Source organism: Eretmochelys imbricata, chromosome 7, assembly GCF_965152235.1.
Source record: "Eretmochelys imbricata isolate rEreImb1 chromosome 7, rEreImb1.hap1, whole genome shotgun sequence".
Lineage (NCBI taxonomy): Eukaryota > Metazoa > Chordata > Testudines > Cheloniidae > Eretmochelys > Eretmochelys imbricata.
The window spans coordinates 30638545-30663396 of record NC_135578.1 but is presented as its reverse complement, the minus strand read 5'-3'; the positions used below and the strand labels follow the sequence as shown (position 1 = coordinate 30663396).

Genomic DNA, 24852 nt, shown 5'->3' with positions numbered 1-24852 from the left:
CCTGAAACACTAGCACCCAGCATTGCCCAGTGCCACTGCCTCTTCTGCCAAGCGCCTGGCGCTGGGGGGCAGCCCTTGAGAGGTGGGCCCAGCATACACCCCCCCCTCCTTCCCAAAAAAACAGCTGCCCAGGCAGGACCCCAGGGGGCCTGGCCCAACCCCTGGAGATGGAATCACCTCCCTTTTCACACCCGGGGGGCCTGGCACAGGGCTGCCAGCTCAGCTGCTCCTCCCCCCTGCAAAGGGAGCAATCTGGGATAGGTCTCCACACCTGGGGCACAGCTAAGGTTGGGGGGAACCCATCCCCACTAACAAACAGCACCAGGCAGCAGCCCCATGCTAGGCAGATTGCTCCAGGGCAGCACCCAGACCCATGAATTTCAGAGTCCAGAGATCTGCTCCCCAGCTACGCAGTGATCACTGCAGGGGGGAGAAAAGGGGTCCTCCCAGTGCAGGTAGGAACCTAGGGCAGTAGAAGAAATAGCCAGTGAGGATGAAGGGCAGGGGGTCCTCATCTCTCCCTCCGCCCCCCCCCCCTTAAGGCATGATGCAGCCACAGGGAAAACAAGGAGGCAGTGGGGCACTTGAAGCATAGGGGGCAAGTGCCAGGACCACGCTAAAGGAAGAGACAAGCCCGAATCACTAAGCAGAGCCTTTTATTATTTCTATGCTGATCCCAGCAGCACTCAGGAGGAGCCCAGCACAAAGCCATCCATCCCGCGCCCAAACATCTGTCCCATTTCACACACAGCACTGGCCATTACAACATGGGAAGGGGTAGAGAGGAAGAAGAGGAGAGATAGAGACAGACCCTTGGTCCTGATCAGTCATCCCCACCTATCCCATCATACAGGGCACCCAAAGGAGAGGGTGACCCCAAGGGGGGGGGGGGGGAGACAGCAGGGGAGGGCCAGCCCCTCAGGAGCTGGAATGACTTTGTGGGAGGGTGAAGCTGCAGCCAGTGGGGCCTGAACCCTTTGGTCCCTAAAACTAGTTGCTCCCCCACCATGGGGAAACATGCCATAGAGCCCAGTCCTCACCCCAGCTCAGATTTCCCCTAGCATCCCTGAGGATGGTGCCAAAGCGAGGCTAGCAGGAATTCGGGCACACTGAGCACCGGCCCCCCTCCCCCAGCCAGCCCTGTGGGATGTATCAGGACAGACATCCAGGACTCGGGAGAGCAGAACCTAAGGGCCTTCTTTACCTTATGGCTCTAGCTCCCCCCTCCTGCCCCAAGGCCTCAGTGCGGCCCCTGGGGTGTTAGTAGGACTCACATGAGCAATACTCCTCCCTGGAACATGGGAGGCCCTGGCCTGCAGGGGAGGCCCTCTCCCCTAGGCTACATAGGGAAAATGCAGCAGCAACCCCTCAGAGGACTCCAATGTCAGGTCCTTCAGGGCCAGCTGCCCCTCCTGGCGCTGGGGGTCAGTGCTGAGCTCCACAGTGGCCTCGGGAGGCAGGAGAGAGTGGGAGATGGTGACAGTGCTGTGCGTGCCAGCAAAGTTGAGGACCACCAGAAAGCGTTTGTTCTGGTCCCAGCTGCGCAGGTAGACACAGACATCTGGCACCAGCCTGGGCAGCATCATGAATTCCCCATGCAGCAGTGAGCGCTCCTTGCCTCGCAGCTCGCTCAGGTGCCGGAACAGGGAGAGCAGTGAGGAGCTGTTCCCACTCTGTGCCTGGGGAGGGAGACATGGGATTAGTGCACGGGTTCTCAAAATAAAATTTTGGTGACCTCAGAGAGCAGCCACCAACTCTTGCAGGTGGCTGCCCTGTCAATTTTTCCTAAAATATGTAATTAACTTTAGGAAAAACAAATACATATGCACACAAACAAATGACAGTGATTTGGACATGTCTATGTAGAGTGTTTTTGCAGACTCAAAAATACAAATAATGTTCAGTTGTGTCTATTCTTTACTAAACCTAAACAAAACAGAAATGCAAATAAAGGTGTTTGGCACATTCTTTTGATTGCCCAGCTAGCAAGTCTACTGCTGTGAAAAGTGATACTTGTATGTTTGTTAATATCACTTTTCACAGAAGACTTACTCAGCTCCCAGCAAGTCCGAGAACAAGTTAAGCCCTGGATAGGGTCCAGGGGAGGTGGTGGGGGACAGAGCCTAACGCTGCACAGCCGGGGGTCAGGGAAATGGGGGTGGGTGGCATGCCCGGGACTGGGGCCAGGGCCTGCCATTGTGCAGCCGGACACCAGAGAAGGCAGCAGGGGGCCAAGGGCAATGGGGGAGGGGTAGACCCAAGGTCAGAGCCTGAAGCCCTGCCCCCTCCATGGCTGGAGCTTGGGGGCCAGAGCAGAGCCTACCTCTGTGCAGCTGGAGCCAGTTGCCTGCCACCCCAGGGCTGAAGCCAGACCCTCTTCATCCCCAGAAGGTGGGGGGCTGCCTGCTCCTCCAGCATTTGCATCCTCAGAGTGGGGTAGAGTCCAAACCCTGCTGGTGGCCCCAGAGAAGGAGTCGCTGCTTTGTCTGCCCCCCACCCGCCAAAACAACAACACTGCCCAGGAGGCTGTGGCTGAAAGAAAAGCCCCTGGTGGCCAAAGTGGCAGCATTTGAAAAATGCTGGGTTAGTGCGAGGCAGACAGTGCCCTCCCCCAGTTCTGCCCCCATCTAAGCGCACCCTCTCACACCACCCATGTTCCTCCCCAAAGCTCTACCTGCACTCCTGCCCTCACCTCCACAGTGATGTTGCTGCCGCTGCTGTCCCCACCTTGAGGAGAAAACTTTGAGGAGAAGCCAAAGTTGGCTGAATTATTCCACTGCATGCGGGATACGCCGGACTGGGGAAGTGACGGACATGGTTACAGGGAGTTGCACAGCTGGCTGCCCATCCCTTCTTGCACCAACGCACCCCACTCCTTCCCCACCCAGGAGCTGAACAAACTTCCCCATCCCCTCCCCCATCTGCACCAGCATCTTCGGGGACTTCACTCCCCCCCACCCCATCACCTTAACTAACCTTCCTAGGCCTCCCCCCAACACCTCCTCCAGAGGGATCCCCCAGCCCCACACTGCCCCTACCTGTCCAGGCAGCTCCTGCAGCCCGATTTCATCCCCGTAGTTGGTGAAGGGTGTCCCTGGCAGCGTGAAAAGTAGCATGTGATACAGCCGCAGCAACCGCTCCTTCACAAGAGAGGCCATGTGCCTCGTCCGTGGGCCCCCCACCTGCAGAGACAGCAAAGATGCAGTGTCGGCATGTCACAGGGGGCGGGAGGTGGACTTATCCCCAGCTCTGGGAGGGGATGGGGGCTAGTAGTCATATCCCTGGCCTATCCTTCTTGAGCAGCCAACACAGAACGGACCCACACACTTTGTGGCACGCATCTGTTGGGGCTCAGCTCCTGCCCTTTCTCCAAAAGGGAGCCCACTCTGAGCACTGGGAGCTATGATACAGATGTGGGGGCTTAGCATGAGGATCCTGTGGGGTAGGGGTGGGGTCCATGCCCCTCCTCCAATTCCAAGAGCTGGGGAAACAGAGTGAGGTGCGGGGAGGAGGGCAGCACTCACACTCCAGCTGGGCCACTTCTCTCCAGCAGCCTGGATGTACGCTCTGATCGCGTTTTCCACCTTCTGCCCACTGGGCTCCAGCTCTAGCCCCAGCAGATATGGGCTGACCAGAAGGTCAGCACTGGTCTCATTCAGCAGGGAGAAGATCTGCCGGGAATCCTGCTGGCCCGTCCAGGCGATCAGCACCCTGGGGAGAAGGGAGTCAGGGTACAGTGAGCACCAGAGTCAGTAGTGAAGTGCTAGGAATGGGAAGTCGGGTGTGGGAGGCAGGGGTGGGGCAGGGTGCAGAGTCTGAAGATGGATAGGAATTTTCTAGAGGATGGGGGAACATGGGGGAGCTATGGGTGCTTGAGGGGGGGTTGGCACCAGGAGAGCAGAGAGATGTCCAAGGTAGGGAGCCTGGAAGGTGGGCCTATTCAAGAGGGCGGGCATCCCAGGGGGGCAGCCAGTCAACCACCATCACAAAAGGGTCAGAACCATTTGGTGGGGGCTTGGTACCCACCTGGCATTGCCATCAGAACTGTACTGGCTGGTGAGGTTCTTCCACTCCCCCAGAAGCCGAGAGTCCTACAGGAGAAAAAGACCTGTAATACAGTCACCCCCCCATATTACCTCCCACCCCACAACCCTCACCCCCAACACACAGACAAGCCAGTCACTTACATTGAGCTGCTCCACTCCCTCAATCTGGATCCCTGCCACGCCAAGCTCCAGCCAGAACTTCAGCGCCGCCTGCCCAGAGAGTGTGTGTGTGTGAAGCATCAACACCTGGCATGCCCCACAGCCAACAACCCAGCATTTTCCCACCAACTGACAGTCCCCAGCCCCCAACACCAGTGTAGCCAACACCTCCTCCTTGCAGGTCTCCATACCCCTAGCCCCCCCACATGAGACACCCAGACAGTGGTCCCAGCTGCTTCCCCCAAAATAGTGAGGATTCAGGGGAAGTGGCAAACCAGGCCCAGACAGATCCCCATGGAGGATCTGAGAGAGAGCAGGACACCCTCTCCCCCAGAACATAGCCTTAAGGTTAGATTGCCTGCTCCCCAGGATGCCCCCCCATTGGAGCACACCCTCACCTTCATTTTAGACTGGAAATCACTGTTGTGGGGGGTCTCCAGGCTGAACCAGGACATCTTGCCACGGTAATTGGGGGTCAGGTCCAGGATGACCTTGAGACCTAGGGAGAAAGGGAGGTCAGGTGTACATCCTGGGGCAGGGAGAGCTCGCCTCCCCAAACACCCCATATCCCATTCCCCACCACCCATCCTGGGGCCAGATCAGGTCCAGCACCCCCAGAGGAAAAGGCCCCATATGGGGACACTTTCTTACTCTTCTTCTTGGCGGCCTCCAGCAGCTTGGCAACGGTCTCCTTGGTGCCGAGCCTGGGGTCCACTGTCTGCAGGTCCGTGCTAGTCAGGTTGTCAGGGGTGTTAATATGTATGGGCCCAATTACCAGCCCCTTCACCTTCAGGGAGCTCAGGTAATCGATGCGCTGCTCCACTCCTGGGAGGAGAACAGACAAGGGGGGAGGGATCAGAGGTTGGCAGCTCCCCCAGTCCCACATAATCCCCTCCCCGTCCCAGGCAAAGGCTGTCCCCATAGCCCCTGCCTCTTGCCCACATTACCCCACCCCCTCAGGTGAAGGATACTACCCCAATCCCCTTTCCTCCCCTACCCAGAATGAAACCTTTAACCCAGCCAATCCCCTCAGTTCACATTTCCCTCCATGCATTATGGGACCTTTAACCCCGGTGGCTCCCCACCCCATCTCAGGACCTTTAACCCCAACTCCCTTCCCCTCCCCCGCACGGGACCTTAACCCCAGCTCCCCTCCCCCACCCTTCACTCAGCTTCCCCTCTCCCCCCCCAACAGCTGAGTCAGCTCAGGCTGGGCTGACGTCAAAGCTGATGAAACAAAGCCCACTGGTTGCTGCTGCCAACCGGCTAGAACCGGCTGGGAGCAACTCTGCCAACCCCTCTCATCAGGCCGGGCGGGCAGGCAGGCAGCCAGCACCGGCTGCCAGTCACCTGCTAGGAGCACATGGGGGACAGATTGTATGGGACATCCTGTCCTGGGGGGGGGGGGGGGGAGAAGTGTTCCCACCCCCATAAGCCCCCCCAGATAGGGAGAACTTGGGGAGGGGGTCACCCCAGCAACACCTGGGCTCCAGTTTGTGCCAAGGCAACCAAACCCCAATATTCAACCGGATTTCTTGCCAACCCCCAGCCGCTACCCCCACCACTACCCCAAACCTCTCTCTTTTCCCACCCATAACACCCTCTTCTCCCCACACACCAGTGTCCTCCCGTCCCAACCCCCTCCTGGTTTAAGCCCCAGCTCTGGGAAGGAAGTAGGGTCTACTGGGTTATGAGGGGGGGCACAGGAGAAAGCCGGGGGAAGAGATGGCCAGGACTCCTGGGTTCTATCCCCAGCTTAAAGGGGAGTGGGGTCTAGTGAGTTGGGGGGCTGAGAATCAGGACTCACCTGCTAAGTCCCCAACTCCATCGCCATTCGAGTCCTGGAAGGCCTCCAGTGCCTGGATGCGGTAAATACCCCCCTTGTGCCACCACTCTTGGGGAGGCAGCTCCTTGCAGCGGGGAGCCTGGACGATGATGACGATGGCCCCTGCCAGCATGCCCAGCCAACCCAGCCAGAAGAGGATGAGCAGTGCCCAGCGGGTGCGCACCCACCCTGGAGTGCTCGCTACCTGCAGCAGCTCCTCCTTGGAGAGCCCCGTGAACTTGGTGCCAGCATCTGCCTCGCCGTCCTCCTTGGGCACCTTCACCATCCCGTTCTTCTCGCCCAGGGTGCCCAAGGCCAGGGAGGAGGGGGAGCCTGTCATGGGCTGCTTCTCTGGCTCCATTTCGTTCAACTCCACCTCCTTCATATCCACCTCTGTGTCCTGGCTCATGATGCCTGGCTAGATGCCACCGGGTATCGCTAGGGCCTGCGGTTAAGGGAGAGACGCAGAGCTTTGTGCCCCGGGCAGAGCACTCTCCACCACCTGGCCCCTGAGCATAGCCCTCCCCACAGGCACAGATTCCCCCCCTACCTGCCTGAGCCCCCTTTCTTAGCCCTGTGCCGTGATTCAGCCGCAGCCATGCTGCCTTCTCACCTCGTGCCCCCCTGCTCGCCCCCTCCCCACAGCCCCGTGCGCGCTGGTAGGTACCCAGCCCGTGCGCCTAGGGTGCAGCGCTAGAGCACGCCGTCCCCATGCGCCCAGCACGCCACGACGGATCATACCCAGCGTACCTGACTGACTCCTCTGACTATGAGACGGGCGCTCCGCCTTAGCCGGCACTGATATATCCCGATCCGCCTCCGCGACCCGCCCCTCGCCTGGTTTAAGGTGGAGACAGTTAATTACTGCGTGTTACCATGAATTAACGGCCTGGAGAAGTGGAGAGAATCCTGCTTGCTACAGAGCTGGGGGGAGGGGGATTATGGGAAATTAGGGGCTATGGAGAGAGCAGTGCCCAAAGGGGTGAGGGGTCTGTACCTGCTACAAGGCCCTAGATGGCGAAGGATAGGACAAGGAGGGGTTACCACTCCATGGGAAGTTTGGTGAGGAGATGAGAATGGAAGAGTTTCCAACTGGGGATAAACAGAATGTAAGAGAGCGATTTGGACTGGGTAGTTCCCTCTGGGGTGTGTGTGTAACTTGGCTTGAAGAGAATAGGCTCATGGGGGTGTCTAATGGTTAAAGCTGGGAGGCTGGGTGTCAGGACACCACTTTACCACCAGCATTCTATCCCCAACTCTGGCAGGAGTGGAATCTAGTGGTTAAAGCAGGGGAGTGGAGGCAAGATTCTGGGGGTCTAATCCCAGCTCTGCTGACTCACTGTGTGGCTGGACAAGTCCTTTTCCTTTAGTGTGCCTCAATTTCCCTGTCTACTCTTGGCTTAGTCTGTCCCTTGGAGCTGAGCCTTCTTGCTGAGAAAGAACCCTGTCTCACAGGGATGGGAAGGGGACAGAGATCAGTGTTTGGGAAACCTTGTACATCAAAGGCCAGGAACCCGAGGAGCAGGGGAGGGATCACAGTTGGGAACCCGAAGGAGGAAGGGTTCCCAGACCTTGGGAGACAGGCCAGTCCTCGCTTACAGACAGTCCCCCAACCTGAAGCAAATACTCACCAGCAACTACACACCACAGAAACACTAACCCAGGAACCAATCCTTGTAGCAAACCTCGTTGCCTACTCTGTCCCCATATCTACTCTAGCGACACCATCAGAGGACCCAACCACATCAGCCACACCATCAAAGGCTCATTCACCTGCATGTCTACTAATGTGATATATGCCATCATGTGCCAGCAATGCCCCTCTGCCGTGTACGTTGGCCAAACCGGACAGTCCCTTCGTAAAAAAATAAATGGACACAAATCAGACATCAGGAATGGTAACATACAAAAGCCAGTGGGAGAACACTTCAATCTTCATGGACATTCTATAACTGATTTGAAAGTAGCTATACTTGAACAAAAGAAACTTCAGAAACAGACTTCAAAGAGAAACAGCAGAACTAAAATTCATTTGCAAATTTACCACCATTAATTTGGGCTTGAATAGGGACTGGGAGTGGCTGGCTCATTACAGAAGCAGCTTTGCCTCTCCTGGAATTCACACCTCCTCATCTGTTGTTGGGAGTCGACTACATCCACCCTGATCAAATTGCCCCGATCAACACTGGTTCTCCACTTGTGAAGTAACTCCCTTCTCTTCAGGGGTCAGTACAGTATATTTATGTTTGCATCTGTAATTTTTACTCCATGCATCTGAAGAAGTGGGGTTTTCACTCACTAAAGCTTATGCTCAAATAAATCTGTTAGTCTTTAAGGTGCCACCGGACTCCTTGTTGTTTCTAAGGGGGAAGGATAGATCAAAGGCTAGGAAGTGGTGGGGACTGGGATCAGAGTCTGGGAACACCATGGGGGGGACCCACAATCAAAGGCTGGAAATCCAGCCCTTTCCCTCCGGCCCTGGCAATCACAAGAAACACTTGATTGTTCCCTGTTTCAGTTCTGTCACCAGTGAGGAAGCTCTGTGGTGGAAAACCACCCCCTCCACCACCCACACACAAGGGCCTAAGGGCTTCTTGAAGGGGCTGCAGCAGCCCGTCTCATTTTCTGACCCTCCTGAGAAGCCCCAAGGTCTGAATGGCCCCCATGCACTGTTGGGAATATGTGACCAACTCCCCCACCCCAACCCTGGGGGAGGGGGGGGGGATCTGGGGGAGATGCACTCCTTTACCCCTCCCCCAAGCTAACAAGCCTCCTCCCCAAATAACCTCTCAGGGGCCAATGACCCCTAATGCTCCCCGCTAACCTCCCAGCGCCACCCCAGCTAATCCAACCCCCTACCCAGCTAACACCACAAAAGGTTAAATACAGATCTGCTCTTATCTGTGGGCTTCCCACCCACCAGCAAACACTCCCAACTGCCTCCTGGTCCTGGAACACCCTACATGGAATCTAGTTGTCAGTTACATCTGAATGGCACTGGGCAGGGCTTCTGGGGCTGATCTGACCATGGAGAGACAGAGTGCCCCTGTCTCCCCATGGAAAGGGTCTCCCCAAAACACACACTGGGCAGGGGTGTTAGTGGGGAGCTTGCCAGGCCACTACTCTGTGCTGGGCACCCATAGAAGATTCTGTATGTAGCAGCTGGCACCAAACTGCCCCCCACTCTAGCACTGAATTTGCCCCGGGGTGGAACAGGAATAGGTTCGAGCCCCAGGGCCAGAGCTGAGGCACTGATCCCCACATACCTGGAGCTCCAGCTCTGTCACTGTAAGCAGGAATGCCTGACTCAGCAAAACAGACCAGGAGCCACACCCACCAAACATGACCTATAGCCAGGCAAGGGCCGTAATCAAGTGCTAGTCACACAAGCTGTAACCAGAGACCAGTGCATCTACCTCCTTCCATGAGCAATCTCCCTGACCTGACCAGCCCCCTGCCTCTCTCAGCACCCCCTCAGCCTCCACACGCTATGTATATACCCCCTCATTTACCCCCACACTTGTGCCCCCTGGCCTCACCCCACTCTGTGCCCCCCCTTTTCTGCCATATTATGTGCTACCTGGCCTCCCCCATGCTGTATGTGCCCCCCAACATCTCCCACATTGTGCACACACCCCTTTGATGCTGCCATTCTGTTGCACCCCTGGCGTCCCCCATGTTGTATGTGCCCCCCAACATCTCCCACATTGTGCACACACCCCTTTGATACTGCCACTCTGTGTGCACCCCTGGCCTCCTCCATGCTGTACACACACACTTAGTCCTTGCTCCTAATCTCCTCCCCCACCACACAACCCCCACTACCACCTATGCCCCTTGTCCTGCCATGTACACGCACCTCCAGTTCTCCCCTCACACCTCAACACACACACACAGTCAAAACCTGGAGAAGGCTCCCACATTGTCATGTTGGGGCTTGAATTCTCCTGAAGCCTAGGGCATGGAAGGGACAGGGAGGAAAACAGCAGGCGCCAAGATGCTGCTCCAGAGCCACAAATGGATCCCACATGCTTCTTGCCCCATGTTGCCAGCCAGTCCGGGTGGCGCCAGGAATGGGAGAAGAATTCACAGCCCCAGGGAAAGTCTGGGCCCTGGCAGAGTCCTGGGATTCCAGCTCAACCATCTTGGGAGAAGAATTACACAAAATGGCTGCCAGCAGCCTCTTTGTACCATTCCCGCCTTGGCAGCCATCTTTGTGTTTCCATCCATCCCCCAATAGGGTGACCAAACAGCAAATGTGAAATATCGGGACAGGGGGCTGGGGGGATAATAGGAACCTATATAAGAAAAAGACCCCAAAATCAGGACTGTCCCTATAAAATCGGGACATCTGGTCATCCTACCCCCCAATAGCCATTGCATCCTGTCGGGCAGCCATCTTTGTGTCTCCCCTATCAGCAGCCCTCATCCTCCCTGGCAGCCATCATTGTGCCAATCTCTCCTGGCAGCCATCTCTGTGTTATCACCCCAACAGCCATCAGCCCTTGCCTGGCAGTCATCTTTGTTTCGGCATCTTAGTGCTGCCCCCTGGGCCTGCGATGACTGAGAAAGGGGCACCCCCCACTCTTACACCAACCGATGCCAGGGTTGCACTGTAGGGAAGCATCAGGATTGGGTGTCATTTCCTAAGAGGCCATCCTGGGGGCCACAGGCAGAGCTAAGGGGGCACCTTCCCTGCGTGGGTCTCTGGGCTGGGGCAGAAGAAGCAGGCTCCATGGAAGCCCCAGCTCTGCTGACCTCAGCCCTGCTCAGACGAAGTGAAGGGGATACATCCCCCCTGACACACTGCATTTCCTCAGGGCGTCAGGGCTGGGGAGTCAGGACTGCAAAACCCTCAGCTTGGGGTTATGGGAGGCTCTTACGGGTCCTGCCCTAACCTGGGGGTTTCAGCCTGAATGACTAGAGTCTGTTCAGCCACACACACACCCACACTCCCCTTATTCCCAGTGCTCCAGCTTCTACTGCCCAGCTCCAGAATACTCCAGTGTCCACTGATCCCCAGTTCCCCCATACATCCAGCCTTCAGTGACCCCTACTGCCCATCCCAGCCACCAGTGACCTCCACTCTTCCACTCCCAGTATCCCCACATCACCCAGCCTCTGGTGTCCCCCATCATCCATTGCAGCCCTTGCTGATAGCACCCCCACTGCCTACAGTGTCTAGCCCCTATCACCCCTCCAGGCCCATTGGTCCCCATGTGCCTCTTCACCCATCGGTGCCCCATCACCCCATCAATCCCCAGTCTTCCCCTCACCAGCCCCCAGTCTCCTCTACTGACACTCTCTCCACCTATTGCCCCTCCTCCAACCCTGTTTATCCCACAGACCATGCATGCTCCTGGCAGAAGCTTCTTCCCCCAGTTGTTGTTGCTGCTCGAACAGGAGCTGTTTGTGGTTATTAATGAGGCCAGTCCCAGCCCTGGGCTCCTGCCAGGCCAGTTCAAGGGGAAGGGAGGGGCTCAGCTGTTTGTTGTTGTAGCATGTTTTGCAGCTGGAGTGTCCTTTCTGTGCCCTGCTGGAGAGACGCAGATAGAATTCCCTACACCCGACCTGCTCAGCCTTTCTTTCCTAGAGCCTAGGTTCTACACCCCCCTCCAGCCTAACTCCCCCAGTTTCCCCCTGCTCAACCCAGAACCCCACCTAGACTCACAATAACCCAGCCTCAGACCTCCAGGTCCACCTCCAGCCCTGGTCCCCACCACCAGCCCTAAGTCGTGTCCCCCTCCTCTGGCCCAGACGGATTTCCCCCTCCACACACAGTTCACACCCCCAACCCAGATCCAGGAAAATGCAGAGCCCCAAACCCACATGTAAATGACCCATATGGTGCAGGAAAGAGGGGTGAATTTAGGGGAGGCCATGCCCTGCTCCCCACCATCTCTTCCCCTCAAAATCTGCAGCTGGGTACCGAGGGATGGGATGGTTCAGGAACCCCCTGTCCTGCCAAGAGACAGGGATTTCTAGGAATCAGAGGAAGGAGTGGGGAGCCCAGGAATCCCTTCTCCCCCTCTGCCTGGCTGGGCTCCAAGGCAGGGATGTAAACAAGGCTATAATCATAGGGAGCATGGCTGGGAACAAGCCATCCAGGGCTAGGGCCATCCCTACAGGGATTAGTGAGTCACTGCTGTCCCCAATGCCCCAGGTGACCAAAGGGCATGGTGCTGCAGAAAGCGGGATGGGGAGCTCAGCAGGAGGAACTCTCCCCTCACTGTGGGCGCCCAAGGCCCCACGGTGATGCTAGGGGCACTGTGCTCCTGGCAGCACCATCTTTAAGTTCTGCAATAAAATCCAGGTCCTTGTCTCTCATTTTTGTTGTTATTATTATTATTTATTTGCATTCTAGTAGGGCCCTGACTGAATTTGGTGCAAGGTTAGGGCACTGTCACATGGGGATCCTGGAGAAAACCTGAGATCAGGGACTCCTGTTATACCAGTTGTTGCACAGATGATGACCAAGATTGGGGGCCCCATCACCTTGGGTGCAGCACAGCCACATGGTGACAAGTCCCTGCTCTGAAGAGCTCACAGTCAAACTAGAGAAAGGGTGGGAGGGGAAACTAAGGCACAAAGTGCGGGAAGGGATTCTCCCAAAGTTAGTTGCAGAGCAAGGAATAGAAGCCAGCTATCCTGGGTCTCAGTACAGGGCCCCACCCTCTGGGCCGCCTGTGACCCTAGACACCTTGCTCCTCTCCTCCTCCCTCCCCATGGCAGGTACCTCCAGTATGTTGGAAGGGCCATGGCATTGTTCTGAATGCACAGGTGTTCCCCACGCAGTTCATGAATTGCACAATGTCCCTGAGACTTCTGCTGCCCCTCCCAAGCTCTCCCCTTCTTGGGGGTCTAATAGCAGGGTCTCTCTCAGAACACTGGGGCCACGAGCCTGGATCAGAGTCAAGGTCCATCTATCCCAGTATCCTGTCTTGGACAGTGGCTGGCATGAGATACTTCACAGGAGGGCGCAAGAAACCCAGCAGTTACAGACTCCCCGCTCCTCCCAGAGCTAGGCATAGAATCATAGCATCATAGAATACCAGGGTTGGAAGGGACCTCAGGAGGTCATCTAGTCCAATCCCCTGCTCAAAGCAGGACCAATCCCCAACTAAATCATCCCAACCAGGGCTTTGTCAAGCCTGACCTTAAAAACTTCTAAGGAAGGAGATTCCACCACTTCCCTAGGTAACGCATTCCAGTGCTTCACCACCCTCCTAGTGAAAAAGCTTTTCCTAATATCCAACCTAAACCTCCCCCACTGCAACTTGAGACCATTACTCTTCCTTCTGTCATCTGCTACCACTGAGAACAGTCTAGATCCATCCTCTTTGGAACCCCCTGTCAGGTAGTTGAAAGCAGCTATCAAATCCCCCCTCATTCTTCTCTTCCGCAGACTAAACAATCCCAGTTCCCTCAGCCTCTCCTCATAAGTCATGTGTTCCAGTCCCCTAATCATTTTTGTTGCCCTCCGCTGGACTCCTTCCAATTTTTCCACATCCTTCTTGTAGTGTGGGGCCCAAAACTGGACACAGTTCTCCAGGTGAAGCCTCACCAATGTCGAATAGAGGGGAATGATCGCGTCCCTCGATCTGCTGGCAATGCCCCTACATATACATCCCAAAATGCCACTAGCCTTCTTGGCAACAAGGGCACACTGTTGACTGATATTCAGCTTCTTGTCCACTGTAACCCCTAGGTCTTTTTCTGCAGAACCCAGGAGTCCTGACTCCCAGTCCCCTCAACTCACTAGATTACCTGCCGCTCCCAGAATAGTGAACAGAACCCAGGAGTCCTGCCTCTCAGCTGGGATCCCTGAACTCCCCTCAGTCCCATCTCTGCTGGGGCCCATACAAGTATCACATCTGTCCCACCCCCATCACAGTTACTACGGTGACTATATGGAGGGGGCAGGGCCTCACTCTGGAACCCCCCACCCTTGCCATGTTCTGGAACCGGGTTAGTCACCGCAGTAACAGATGGGGGCGGGGCAATCAGGTAGGCACCATGCTGGGGGCCCACCAGCGCTCCATGTTCACCAACGCCTGCATCAGCCCCTCCCTGGACCCCAGCGACCGGGCACCTGGCACCCTCTACCAGAAGAAGGGAAGGGTGCACCTGCTAGGGCTGCTCTCAGGTTCTTGTCCTCAAGAGGTAACTCCCGGTACCCCTCTTCCCCACTGTGTACTGGCTTCCCCCACTCTTGGGGGACCCAACATCTAAACTCTAACTTCATCATCCTGCTGTTGGGAACTCCCCCAAGGGGCAAACACCAGGGGAAAATTGTTGGGTTGGGGTTAGTTTTCTTAGGGTCTCCTTAACTGGCGCATCTCTCTCTCCCTCACTATCCTGGGTAGGTGTTTGTAGAGACACCACTGGCTAAGGAGCAAGGGAGTGGGAGTCAGGACACTCTACTCCCAGCTTTGGGAGGAGTGGGGGCTAGTGGACTAGGGAGCTTTGCGCCAGGACCTCCTAGAGGGGAAATGCCCCATGTCCCATGCCCTGCCGCCCTGAGCCAGCCAGTCTCCCTGGGGAAAAGCTGGGTCCCTCCTGCCTTTGCTCTGTGGTTTCAGGAGGAGGTTTTCAATTCTGGTGACAGAATCGTGGTCTTGATGAGGAAAGGGAAGAGGAAGGGGTCACCCAGAGGCCCCCCCTCAGGGAGAAGAGTCAGCCTAGCCCCACATTGCAAGATGCAGGAGCCATGTGTGAGTGACACCTCTGACGGAGACCAGGACTCAGCCCCATCTGCAGGGAGGTGAGTAGGTTGCATGGGATCCTTATGGCCATTGGGACAAACTCATCCTTGCTGCAGCTCCACGGAGATTATATTAGTAGCACCTGGATGTGCTGACTGAGATCAGCACCTGTTTAGGGGAAGGTGCTGCACAGATCCCAAGACCAGGGCCACAGTTGTGCCGGGCGCTGCACAGACCCTGATCAATATCAGGGCTCCTATTCTGGTGAGTGCTGCACAGACCCCCCCCATCCCAGATCAGGGGCCCTCACTGTCCCAGGTGCTGCACAGACCCTGACCAAGATTGGGGCTCCCACTGCACTGGACACTGCTCAGACACACAGTGAGAGACAGTCCCAGCTCCAAAGAGCTCACAGTCTAAACAGACAAAGGGAGCGGAGTGTGCTCTACTGGGTTAGAGTGGGGAGGGAGTGGCTAGGAGTCTGTTGCCAGCTCAGAGGGACAGTATATGATATCCCCTGTAGATGGACCCACTGGTCTCGTCTAGAGTGGCATGGTAGGGATGGTAATACTAGACTAGATGAGCCCTTTAGATCTGATCTGGGGGCTACCAGGTTAGATGGCCCCGTTGCTCTTACCTTACACTTATCATCTCCTCTCCTTCCCACCACCAGGCAGAGAGACGTTTCTGAGGACGCCCTTTCCTCCAAGCCAGCTCCCTCCTACACCCCTAATCCCTTGCCCCACAGTCCCCGCCCCTCCTTCCCCTTCCAGTGGATGTGGGAGGAATTCTCACTCAATGGTCGCGCCCTCCTCCCAGCCCCTTCCCTGGACAAGGCCAAGAAGGGGGAGCTCCGCAGAGCCCCCAACAACTCCCCCCGTGAGAGTGTCCGCCCAACGGTGATAGGTTTGCAGGGGCGTGTAGACCAATGGGCTGGCAGTTCACAGAGGTGCAGCAGCGCTGAGCGGGGTAGGATCAAGCAAGCACCCCATCCCTCCCCCAGCACCCTCTCCTCACTGTATTGGAAGATGGAGGCCCGGAGCGAGGCCCGCAAACGCCAGCTCCAGGAAGAGCGGAGGCACTGGCTCCAGCTAGCTCAGCAGCTGTTGAGTCTGGAAGAGGCTGTGTCCTCCCCAGCCTGGGAGGCGGTCACCTCCACCCAGCAGCTCCGGGCCAGGCTGAGAGCTGAGGCCCTGTGCCTGGCCACAGAGCCCCAGGACCCAAGCCCCAGGGGGCACAGAAGGAAGGGCAGGGGACTGGCCCCCAAAGACAAGACCCGGTTTCAGCCCATCATCAACCAGACCATCCCTGATTTTGAGACACTTCACAAGAAGTTCCAGGAGCAGCTGGAGAAGAGGAAAGTGAGAGGTGAGCCAAGGAGATGGATGCAATTGCTTTTGGGGTAGGGTGAGGAAGCCGCTCATACAGAACCCCTTGCCTGGTACTGAGCTGGAGCTGCCTCTGAGGTGGGGCTGTTTATACAGGAATCCCTGGGGTGGGGCACAGGGGCTGTTTATACAGAGACCCCTCCCTTGGTGCTGAGATGCAGCTGCTTCTGGGGTGGAGCAGTGCAGCTGATGGGGGAGGGGTTCTGGGACCCTCCATTAATGCTTTCTGTGTCCCCCTCCTAGCCAAGCTGACCATCTGCAAACCCTTCCACCTCCATGCGGCCAGCAGCTCTCAGCACCAGCCTGGGGACGAGCTTAGAGACTGGGAGCAGCAACAGCTGCGCCAGCTCTGGAGCTTCCACTGTGGGTCCCAGTCCTGCTCAGAGTTCGACCCCCTGGCCTCGGTGCCACCCACCAGAGCCTCTGACAAACGGCAGGAGGCCACCAGGTATGGACAGTGCCCTTCAATCCATTCCCAGCTAAACCAGTCCTGGCCTCCCCACCCCCCTCCATCTCTGCTGCAGCCCCTCTGCTATTCCATCCCTAGCTCTGCTAGTACCCCTCAATCCTGACCAAGAGCGAGGGTGGCCACTCACACGTTCCCGGAATACCGAACATTCCAGTGCTACTGGGAATCGCATGAGCACACCTCCACCAGTGTCACACGAGGGACACCATTTTGAAGAGCATGCCGGATGGGGGACTAATGTTAGGAAGGCAGGACTGTCTGTCTTAAAAGCAGACAACTGGCCTGCCTACCTAAAGCCCCCTGCTATCCCAGCCCTGGGTTCCAGCCCTCTCTGCCCTCAGCTCTGCCCCTCAATCCTGACCCGCAGCCCCCTGCTATCCCAGCGTGGGATTCCCCCCAGCCAGGGGACCTGGAACAATTTTTATAGATGCCACCTGGCTGAGCCTTCTCCTTTGCTCCTGGTGCAGGCTATTGCTGTTGGAGTGGGAGCGGCGGGAGCAGCAGGAGAAGAGGCGAGCAGAGCAGCGCCGGGTCAAGCAGCAGCAGGTGCAGAGGGAAGTGGCCAAGTGCCTGGCAGCCTACAGTCCCCCGGGCAGCTTGGCCCAGACCACGCAAAGGAAGAGGGAAGAGCTGAGGTAAGGGAGAGAGAAAGAAGGAGTAGCCTGGTGTGAGAGAGAGAGGAGTGTGGAAACCACCACATGGTGCTGCTGGTGCCTCTCTATCCCAACCCTCAGCCCCCTGCTAGCCCAGCCCAGGGCTCCCGCAAGCTCTGCCGGCACCCCTTAAATCTGACCCATGGCTCCTTACCCTCTCTTATAGGAATTAATTGTCAGTAGATAGGGCAGAGGACGGGTGCTCAGAACACCTGGGTTCTGTTCCTACCTCTACCACTGTACTTCAGCAAGTCCCTTTTTTCACTCTGGACCTCAGTTTGCTCTCTGCCCCTTGTCTGTTTCGAATGGGAGCTCGCTGGGGCAGGGACTGGCTCTCACTGGGAGGCTGTCTACAGTGCACTTAGGAGGTGTGATTGCTGAACATGCAGAAATACCTGAACTACCTTTGATCCAGGTAGCATGCTAACAATAGCTGTGTAGCCGTGGCAGCACAGATTAGCAGCCAAGTACAATCCCACCCAGAACCCTGCGTATGTTTGTACTCCGGTAGCTAGCCTGTTCCACCATCTGTGCGGTCATGACTGCACTTCTAGTTTTAGCATGCTAGCTGGATTACAGCTAGCTCAGGAATGGCTACATATTCTGCAGTCACACTTCCCGGTTGCATAGTAGACAGACCCTGCATGTCTGTGCAACACCTGGTATAACAGGGGCCACGATCTTGGTCAGGGCCTCTAGATACCAATACACCTAATAATAACGATCTAGAGAACACTTTTACTTATGTTTATCTTTTCTTACATAAGTGGCCTTCTTGAAACCAGTGGGCTTGATAAAATACTAATAATTAATTGTAATAATGGTTCATAATATAGATACACAATAATTACATATTGATTATAATCAATAATGATTTAAAATAATGTATTAATAAATTTAATAAAAATGTATGGTTATTAACAGTGATCAATATGAAATCAACATGCATAATTATCAGTGGTAGCCTATAGTAATTCAGTAATAAATAATATTGATTTATTTTAATGTAATGCTATTAATGGTGATCAATATTAATTTAATTGTTTCGCAACAGTTCATAGTAATGTAGTTCATTTTAAACATTAGTGATTACTAGAAATTTAGTGTTAAATTTAGTGTTCCTGTCATTGTAGCAAATCTACCTCTCTGAGAGGTGGTGGCTAGGTCAGTGGAAGAATTCTTCCATCGAACTAGTGTTGTCTCCACTGGGGGTTCAGTCGGCTTACCTTCGTCACTCAGGGGTGTGGATTTTTCACACCCCTGAGCGACGTAGCTTTGTCTGCTGTAGTCCAGCCCTAAGTCTACAGAAGCACTCTTGTATCAGTATAGTTGCGTCTACACCAGAAGTGTTGCTGGCATAGCTATGTCAGCCAGGGAGTGTGAGGCTTTTCGCACTCCTAGTCAACACAGCTATGATGGCAAAACTTTGTAGTGTAAAGTAAGCCACACACGCACATGTAGTCCATGCCTAACCAAAACCATCTGCCCACATTGTTCCAATCCCTGGGCAAGCCTTTGTTGTACTGGGAGTGGTGCTTTACTGTCTCTCACTGCTATCTTAAATAAAGGGCAGCAGCCATCCTCACCAGCCTCAATGACATTTCACACACACACCCCACACACTAATATTCAATTATTAATTCATCACAGTGTTCACTCCGCTTGTGTGTTACATCCTTTCCCCCATCCTGTGTCTGTCTGATCTATGTAGGCTGTAAACTTTTCTGGGCAGGGACCATCTGCTACTTTGTGTTAGATGAGTGCTTTGCAAAATGGTGCCCGACCTTGATTGGCCCTTAGGCACTGCCATAATAAACTATTATTATTATGAATAATAATAATAACAACAATACTACTAATACTAATTAATAATAACAACATTAATCAATTGCCACTAGTATTTATTAATTGTTAATAGTGATATTAACCCGGTGTCTATCAATGATCATTATTAACATAATATTTATGAACCATAGAAATTAATATTTTACCATTCATAATAGAGTAGTAATATTTAGTATTTATGAATGATCAATATTTAATATTAACACTAAAATTAATATTGTACTCTATGACTGGAGAATTGCTAATATAGTTCCTATTATTAAGAAAGGGAAAAAGAAACTATAGGACTGTTAGTTTGACCTCAATTATATGCAAGGTCTTGGAACAAATTTTGAAAGAGAAAAGTAGTTAAGGACATAGAGGTGAATGGTCATTGGGATAAAATACAACATGGCTTAGAAAAGGTAGAAAATACCAGACCAATCTGATCTCCTTCTTTGAGAAGATAACTGATCTTTTAGACAAAGGAAATGCAGTAGAGCTAATCTACCTGGATTTCAGTAAGGCATTTGATACAGTTTCACATGGGAAATTATTAATTAAATTGGAGAAGATGAAGATTAATATGAGACTTGAAAGGTGGATAAGGAGCTGCTTAAAGGGGAGTCTACAACAGGTCATACTGAAAGGTGAACTGTCAGGCTGGAGGGAAGTTACGAGTGGATTTCCCTAGGGATCAGTCTTGGGACCAGTCTTATTTAAAATTATTACTGACTGTGGCACAAAAAGTGAGAGTGTGCTAACAAAATTTGCGTATGACACAAAATTGGGAGGTATTGCCAAAACCAAGGAGGACCGGAATATCAGACGAAAAGATCTGGATGACCTTGTAGACTGGAGTAATCGAAAAGGGATGAAATTTAATTGTGCAAAGTGCAAGGTCATGCATTTAGGGACTAACAACAAGATTTTTTGCTATAAACCAGGGATTTATCAGTTGGAAGCGACAGAGGCAGGGCTGGATTAACCTTTTGTGGGCCTGGCGCCAAACATATTTGTGGGCCCCCATTGAGGCAATGGAGCATGGCGCTGGGAGGTCAGTCCCCAGACCGAGGGACCAGCCAGGGCCATGGCATGGCAGGGGTGGCCCTGCTCTGCCCAGCCCAGTGCAAGGGCACTATTTATGAACTGGCAGTTGCCAGACGCACAGTGGCCCTGTGGTGCCAGCATGCCCCTTTCCCTCGGGGGTGAGCCCAAGCCACGCCACAGAGCCCCACGCCCAACACCCCCCCGACTCCCTATGACCAGAGTCCCCCCGGACCCTCTATGCCCAGTGCCCCTCACAGACCTCCCCCAGAAATGCACAGCGCTCTACACAACACTACCCCTGCCCAGCACTCCCCTGCCCACAGCCCCAGCACAACTGCCCAGCACCCTCCACAGAACCCCCACTCCCTGTTGCCCGAACACACACATCTTCCCCCCCCTCACAGCCCAGCACCTGCCCCCCCACTCAGACTCCACAGAGACCCACTCCCCCATGCCCTGCCTCCCAGCTGCCCTCACCGGCCCTGCTGGGAGCGGACTGTGTCTGCTGGGCTGAGCCGGCAGCGCAGCCAGGGCTGGTCCCGGGGCCAAGAATCACTCTGTCCCTTCAGGAGTGGTGCGATCAGCCAGGCCAAGGCCTGCCCCAGCCGGGCTCCCTCAAGACGCATTTGCCTGGAGGGGCCCAGCCAAGCCCCCACACTGTCCACCCCCTTCTTCCCCCAGGCAGAGACTGGCCAGGCTCCTGCACCAGCCCCAGGCAGCTCAGCTCCGGGGATACAGGCGGGGCCCCACTGGCCTAGAGCCAGAGATGCACTGGGGTCCTGCCAGGGGGCAGAGAAGAGCAGGGGTTGGGGCCAGGGGACGTAGAGGAGTCCTCGGCCAGCCGGCAGACAGGCAGGCTGAGAGGAGCAAGTGGTGGGCGGGGGCGGGGAGGGAGCCAGCAGGCAGGTGGGGTCTTGGGGTACAGTGCAAACGGAGCAGGCCGGGGCCCCTTCTGAGCATGAACCCAGCTCCATGGAGCCACTGGTGCCATTGTAAACCTGGCACTGGACAGAGGAGGAGAAAAATCCTGGGTATATTGGTTGATCACAGGATGACTATGAGCTATCAGCGTGATGCGGTCGTGAAACAGGCTAATGCAATCCTAGGAAGCATCAGACTAGATATTTCCAGTAGAGACAGGAAAGTGTTAGTACCATTATACAAAGTACTGGTGCTACCTCATCTGGGATACTGTGTGCAATTCTGGTCTCCCATGTTGAAGAAAGATGAATTCAAAGTGGAACAGGTACGGAGAAGGGCTACTAGGATGAGCCAAAGAATGGAAAACCTACATTATGAGAGGGAAATCAAAGACCTTGGCTTGTTTAGCCTAACCAAAAGAAGGCCGAGGGAGATATGATTGCTCTCTACAAATACATCAGAGGGATAAATACCAGGGAGGGAGAAGAGTTATTTAAGTTAAGCACCAATGTGGACACAAGAACAAATGGATGTAAACTGACCATCAACAAGTTTAGGCTTGAAATTAGGTGAAGGTTTCTAACCATCAGAGGAGTTTGTTTGTCAGAGGGTGGAGATGGATGGCAGGGGAGAGATCACTTATGTTCTTATAAGTGAAGCTCTGGATCAGCCTTCCTAGGGGAGCAGTGGGGACAAAATATCTAACTGGCTTCAAGACTGATCTTGATAATTTTATGGAAGGGATAGTATGATGGGACTGCCTACAATGGCATGTGGCCCATCTGTGACTGCCAGTAGCAAAAATCCCCAACGGCTGGAGATGAGACACTCGAAGGGGAGAGCTCAGAGTTAGTACAGAGAATTCTTTCCCAGGTATCTGCTTGGCGAGTCTTGCCCATTTACTCAGGATCTAACTGATTGCCATATTTGGGGTTGGAAAGGAATTTCCCCCCGGGTCAGATTGGCAAAGACCTTGGGTGGTTTTCACCTTCCTCTGCAGCGTGGGGCATAGTTCACTTGCAGGTTTAAACTAGTTGAAATGGTGAATTCTCTGTACTTGAAGTCTCTAAACCATGATTTGAGGACTTCAGTAACTCAACCAGAGATTAAGCATCTATTACAGGAGTGAGGTTCTGTGGCCTGCCATGTGCAGGAGGTCAGACTAGATGATCACGATAGTCCCTTCTGACCTTAAAATCTATGAGTCTATAATTATTAATATAGATATTTAGTATTTATGAATATGTATCTTAATTTAATATTAACTGCTTTAGTGAATATATTCATATTCTTGATAGTGATATTATTTATGAATATAAATCATGATTCATATAATATTTTTAAACATAGTCGCTAGTATTAATTTATTGTTTGCTGTGTTTTGTATCCATGTTGATCTCAGGATATGAGAGAGACAAGCTGGGTGAAGTAACCAACAGAATTTGGTCCATTAAAAAATATTACATCACCTAGCTTGTCTCTCTCAGTATTAATTTAGTAATTGTTAATAGTGATATTAACTTAGTATTCAGGAACTACTGATATTTTAACATTTATTAACAATAGTAATTTATATTTAGTAATTAGTAGTGGTGAGTAATATTTAGTATTATGAATGATCAACATTAATTTAATATTTATTAACATGACAATATATTTTAGTATTCAGTGCATACTCTTGGGTAGAGTACTGGACTGGGACTTAGGAGACCTGAGTTCTATTCATGGCTCTGCAAGTGGCCTGCTGGGTGACCTTGAGGAAGCCACTTCACCTTTCTGTGCCTCAGTTTCTCCATCTGTAAAATGGGGATAACGATACTGACCTCCTTTATAAAGCACTTTGAGATCTACTGCTGGAAAGTACTATAGAAGAGCTAAGTATCTATTTGTATTCTCCTTCGTTTTGTCCCATCACTCAGGGTCAGCAGTTCTTGTCCTTCATCTCCAAGCGTTCTTGTCAAGTGGGTCTTCCAAGCTGACAAAAACCTTTTCATGTCCTCCTTCAGCATCTCTAACCATCTTTTTCTAGCTCTTCCTTGTGGTCTATGTCCTGTGACTAGTAGTTCTTGTCTCTGGCTACCATATCCCACATCTCGTTGTCTCACATGACCCAGCCATCTCAGTTGATACTCCCTCAGCTTTTCTGTGATGGTGGCTACCTGCATCATGGTTTGTACTGTTTCACTGCATAGCCTATTAGCTCTCATCTTACTCAGTGTCCACCTGTAATAAGTTTGGATATTTCCCCAAAAATCTTGTTAGTATTGTTACCGTTGGTTTGGTCGTTGTCTTACCTCCATAGAATCCTTAAATCTCAGACTAACTTCCCTATCCACAAGCCTCCACCACTTTATCCGTTGTCCCACAAGTCATCTTCTGTCTTTTAATAGTAACTAATATTTAGTATTTATGAATGATTGATATTAATTTAGTATTTATGAACAGTGCTAAACAATATTTTGATATCTTAAAAGAGAATAATATTAATTTGTAGTTATGGATATCAATCAATATTAATTTAATATTTGTTAAAAACATTAAGAACATAAGAACAGCCATACTGGATTAGACCAGAGGTCCATGTAGCCCAGTATCCTGTCTTCTGAAAGTAGTCAATCCCAGGTGCCCCAGAGGGAATGAATAGAACAGGTAATCATCAAATGATCCATCCCCTGTCGCCCATTCCCAGCTTCTGGCAAACAAAGGCTACGGATACCATCCCTGCCCATCCTGGCTAATAGTCATTGATGGACCTGTCCTCCATGAACTTATCTAGTTCTTTTTAGAATCCTGTCATAGTCTTGGCCTTCACAACATCCTCTGGCAAAGAGTTCCACAGGTTGACTGCGTTGTGTGAAGAAATACTACCTTTTGTTTGTTTTAAACCGGCTGCCTTATGAGAAGGAGTAAATAACACTTCCTTATTTATTTTCTCCACACCAGTCATGATTTTATAGGTCTCTTTCATATCTCCCCTTAGTCGTCTCTTTTCCAAGCTGAAAAGTCCCAGTTTTATTAATTTCTCCTCATATGGAAGCTGTTCCATACCCGTAATCATTTTTGTTGCCCTTTTCTGCACCTTTTTCAATTCCAATATATCTTTGTTGAAATGGGGCGACCACATCTATACGCAATATTCAAGATGTGGGTCTACCATGAATTTATATAGAAGCAATATGATATTTTCTGTCTTGTTATCTATCCCTTTCTTAATGGTTCCCAACATTCTGTTAGCTTTTTTGACGGCTGCTGCATATTGAGTGGATGTTTTCAGAGAACTATTCACAATGACTCCAAGACCTCTTTCTTGAGTGGTAACAGCTAATTTAGACCCCACCATTTTATATGTATAGTTGGGATTATGTTTTCCAGTGTGCATTACTTTGCATATATCAATATTGAATTTCATCTGCCATTTTGTTGTCTAGTCACTCAGTTTTGTTAGATCCCTTTGTAACTCTTCACAGTCTGCTTTGGACTTAACTATCTTGAGTAGTTTTGTATCATCTGCAAATTTTGCCACTTCACTGTTTACCCCTTTTTCCAGATCATTTATGAATATGTTGAATGGGACTGGGCCCAGTACAGACCCCTGGGGGACACCACTATTTACCTCTCTCCATTCTGAAAACTGACTGTTTATTCCTACCCTTTGTTTCCTATCTTTTAACCAGTTACTGATCCATGGGGGACCTTCCCTCTTATCCCATGACAGTTTATTTTGCTTAAGAGCGTTTGGTAGGGGGCCTCGTCAAAGGCTTTCTAAAAATCTAAGTGCACTATATCCACTGGACCCCCTTTGTCCACATGCT

The 24852-nt window shown here is 52.8% G+C and overlaps 1 protein-coding gene across 1 annotated transcript; it reads right to left on the bottom strand.

Moving 5' to 3' along the window:
- Positions 1-639: 639 nt before the first annotated feature.
- SLC3A2 (solute carrier family 3 member 2) lies at positions 640-9502 on the bottom strand. The gene is made up of 12 exons (XM_077821731.1): positions 9297-9502; positions 7804-7885; positions 6781-6867; positions 6013-6475; positions 4857-5030; positions 4604-4704; positions 4188-4256; positions 4027-4091; positions 3525-3711; positions 3039-3182; positions 2693-2797; positions 640-1679 (listed from the first exon to the last, which is right to left on the bottom strand). The coding sequence occupies exons 4-12, from the start codon at positions 6437-6439 to the stop codon at positions 1335-1337; spliced, it is 1617 nt and encodes a 538-aa protein (XP_077677857.1). The 5' UTR covers positions 6440-6475; positions 6781-6867; positions 7804-7885; positions 9297-9502; the 3' UTR covers positions 640-1334.
- Positions 9503-24852: the final 15350 nt, after the last annotated feature.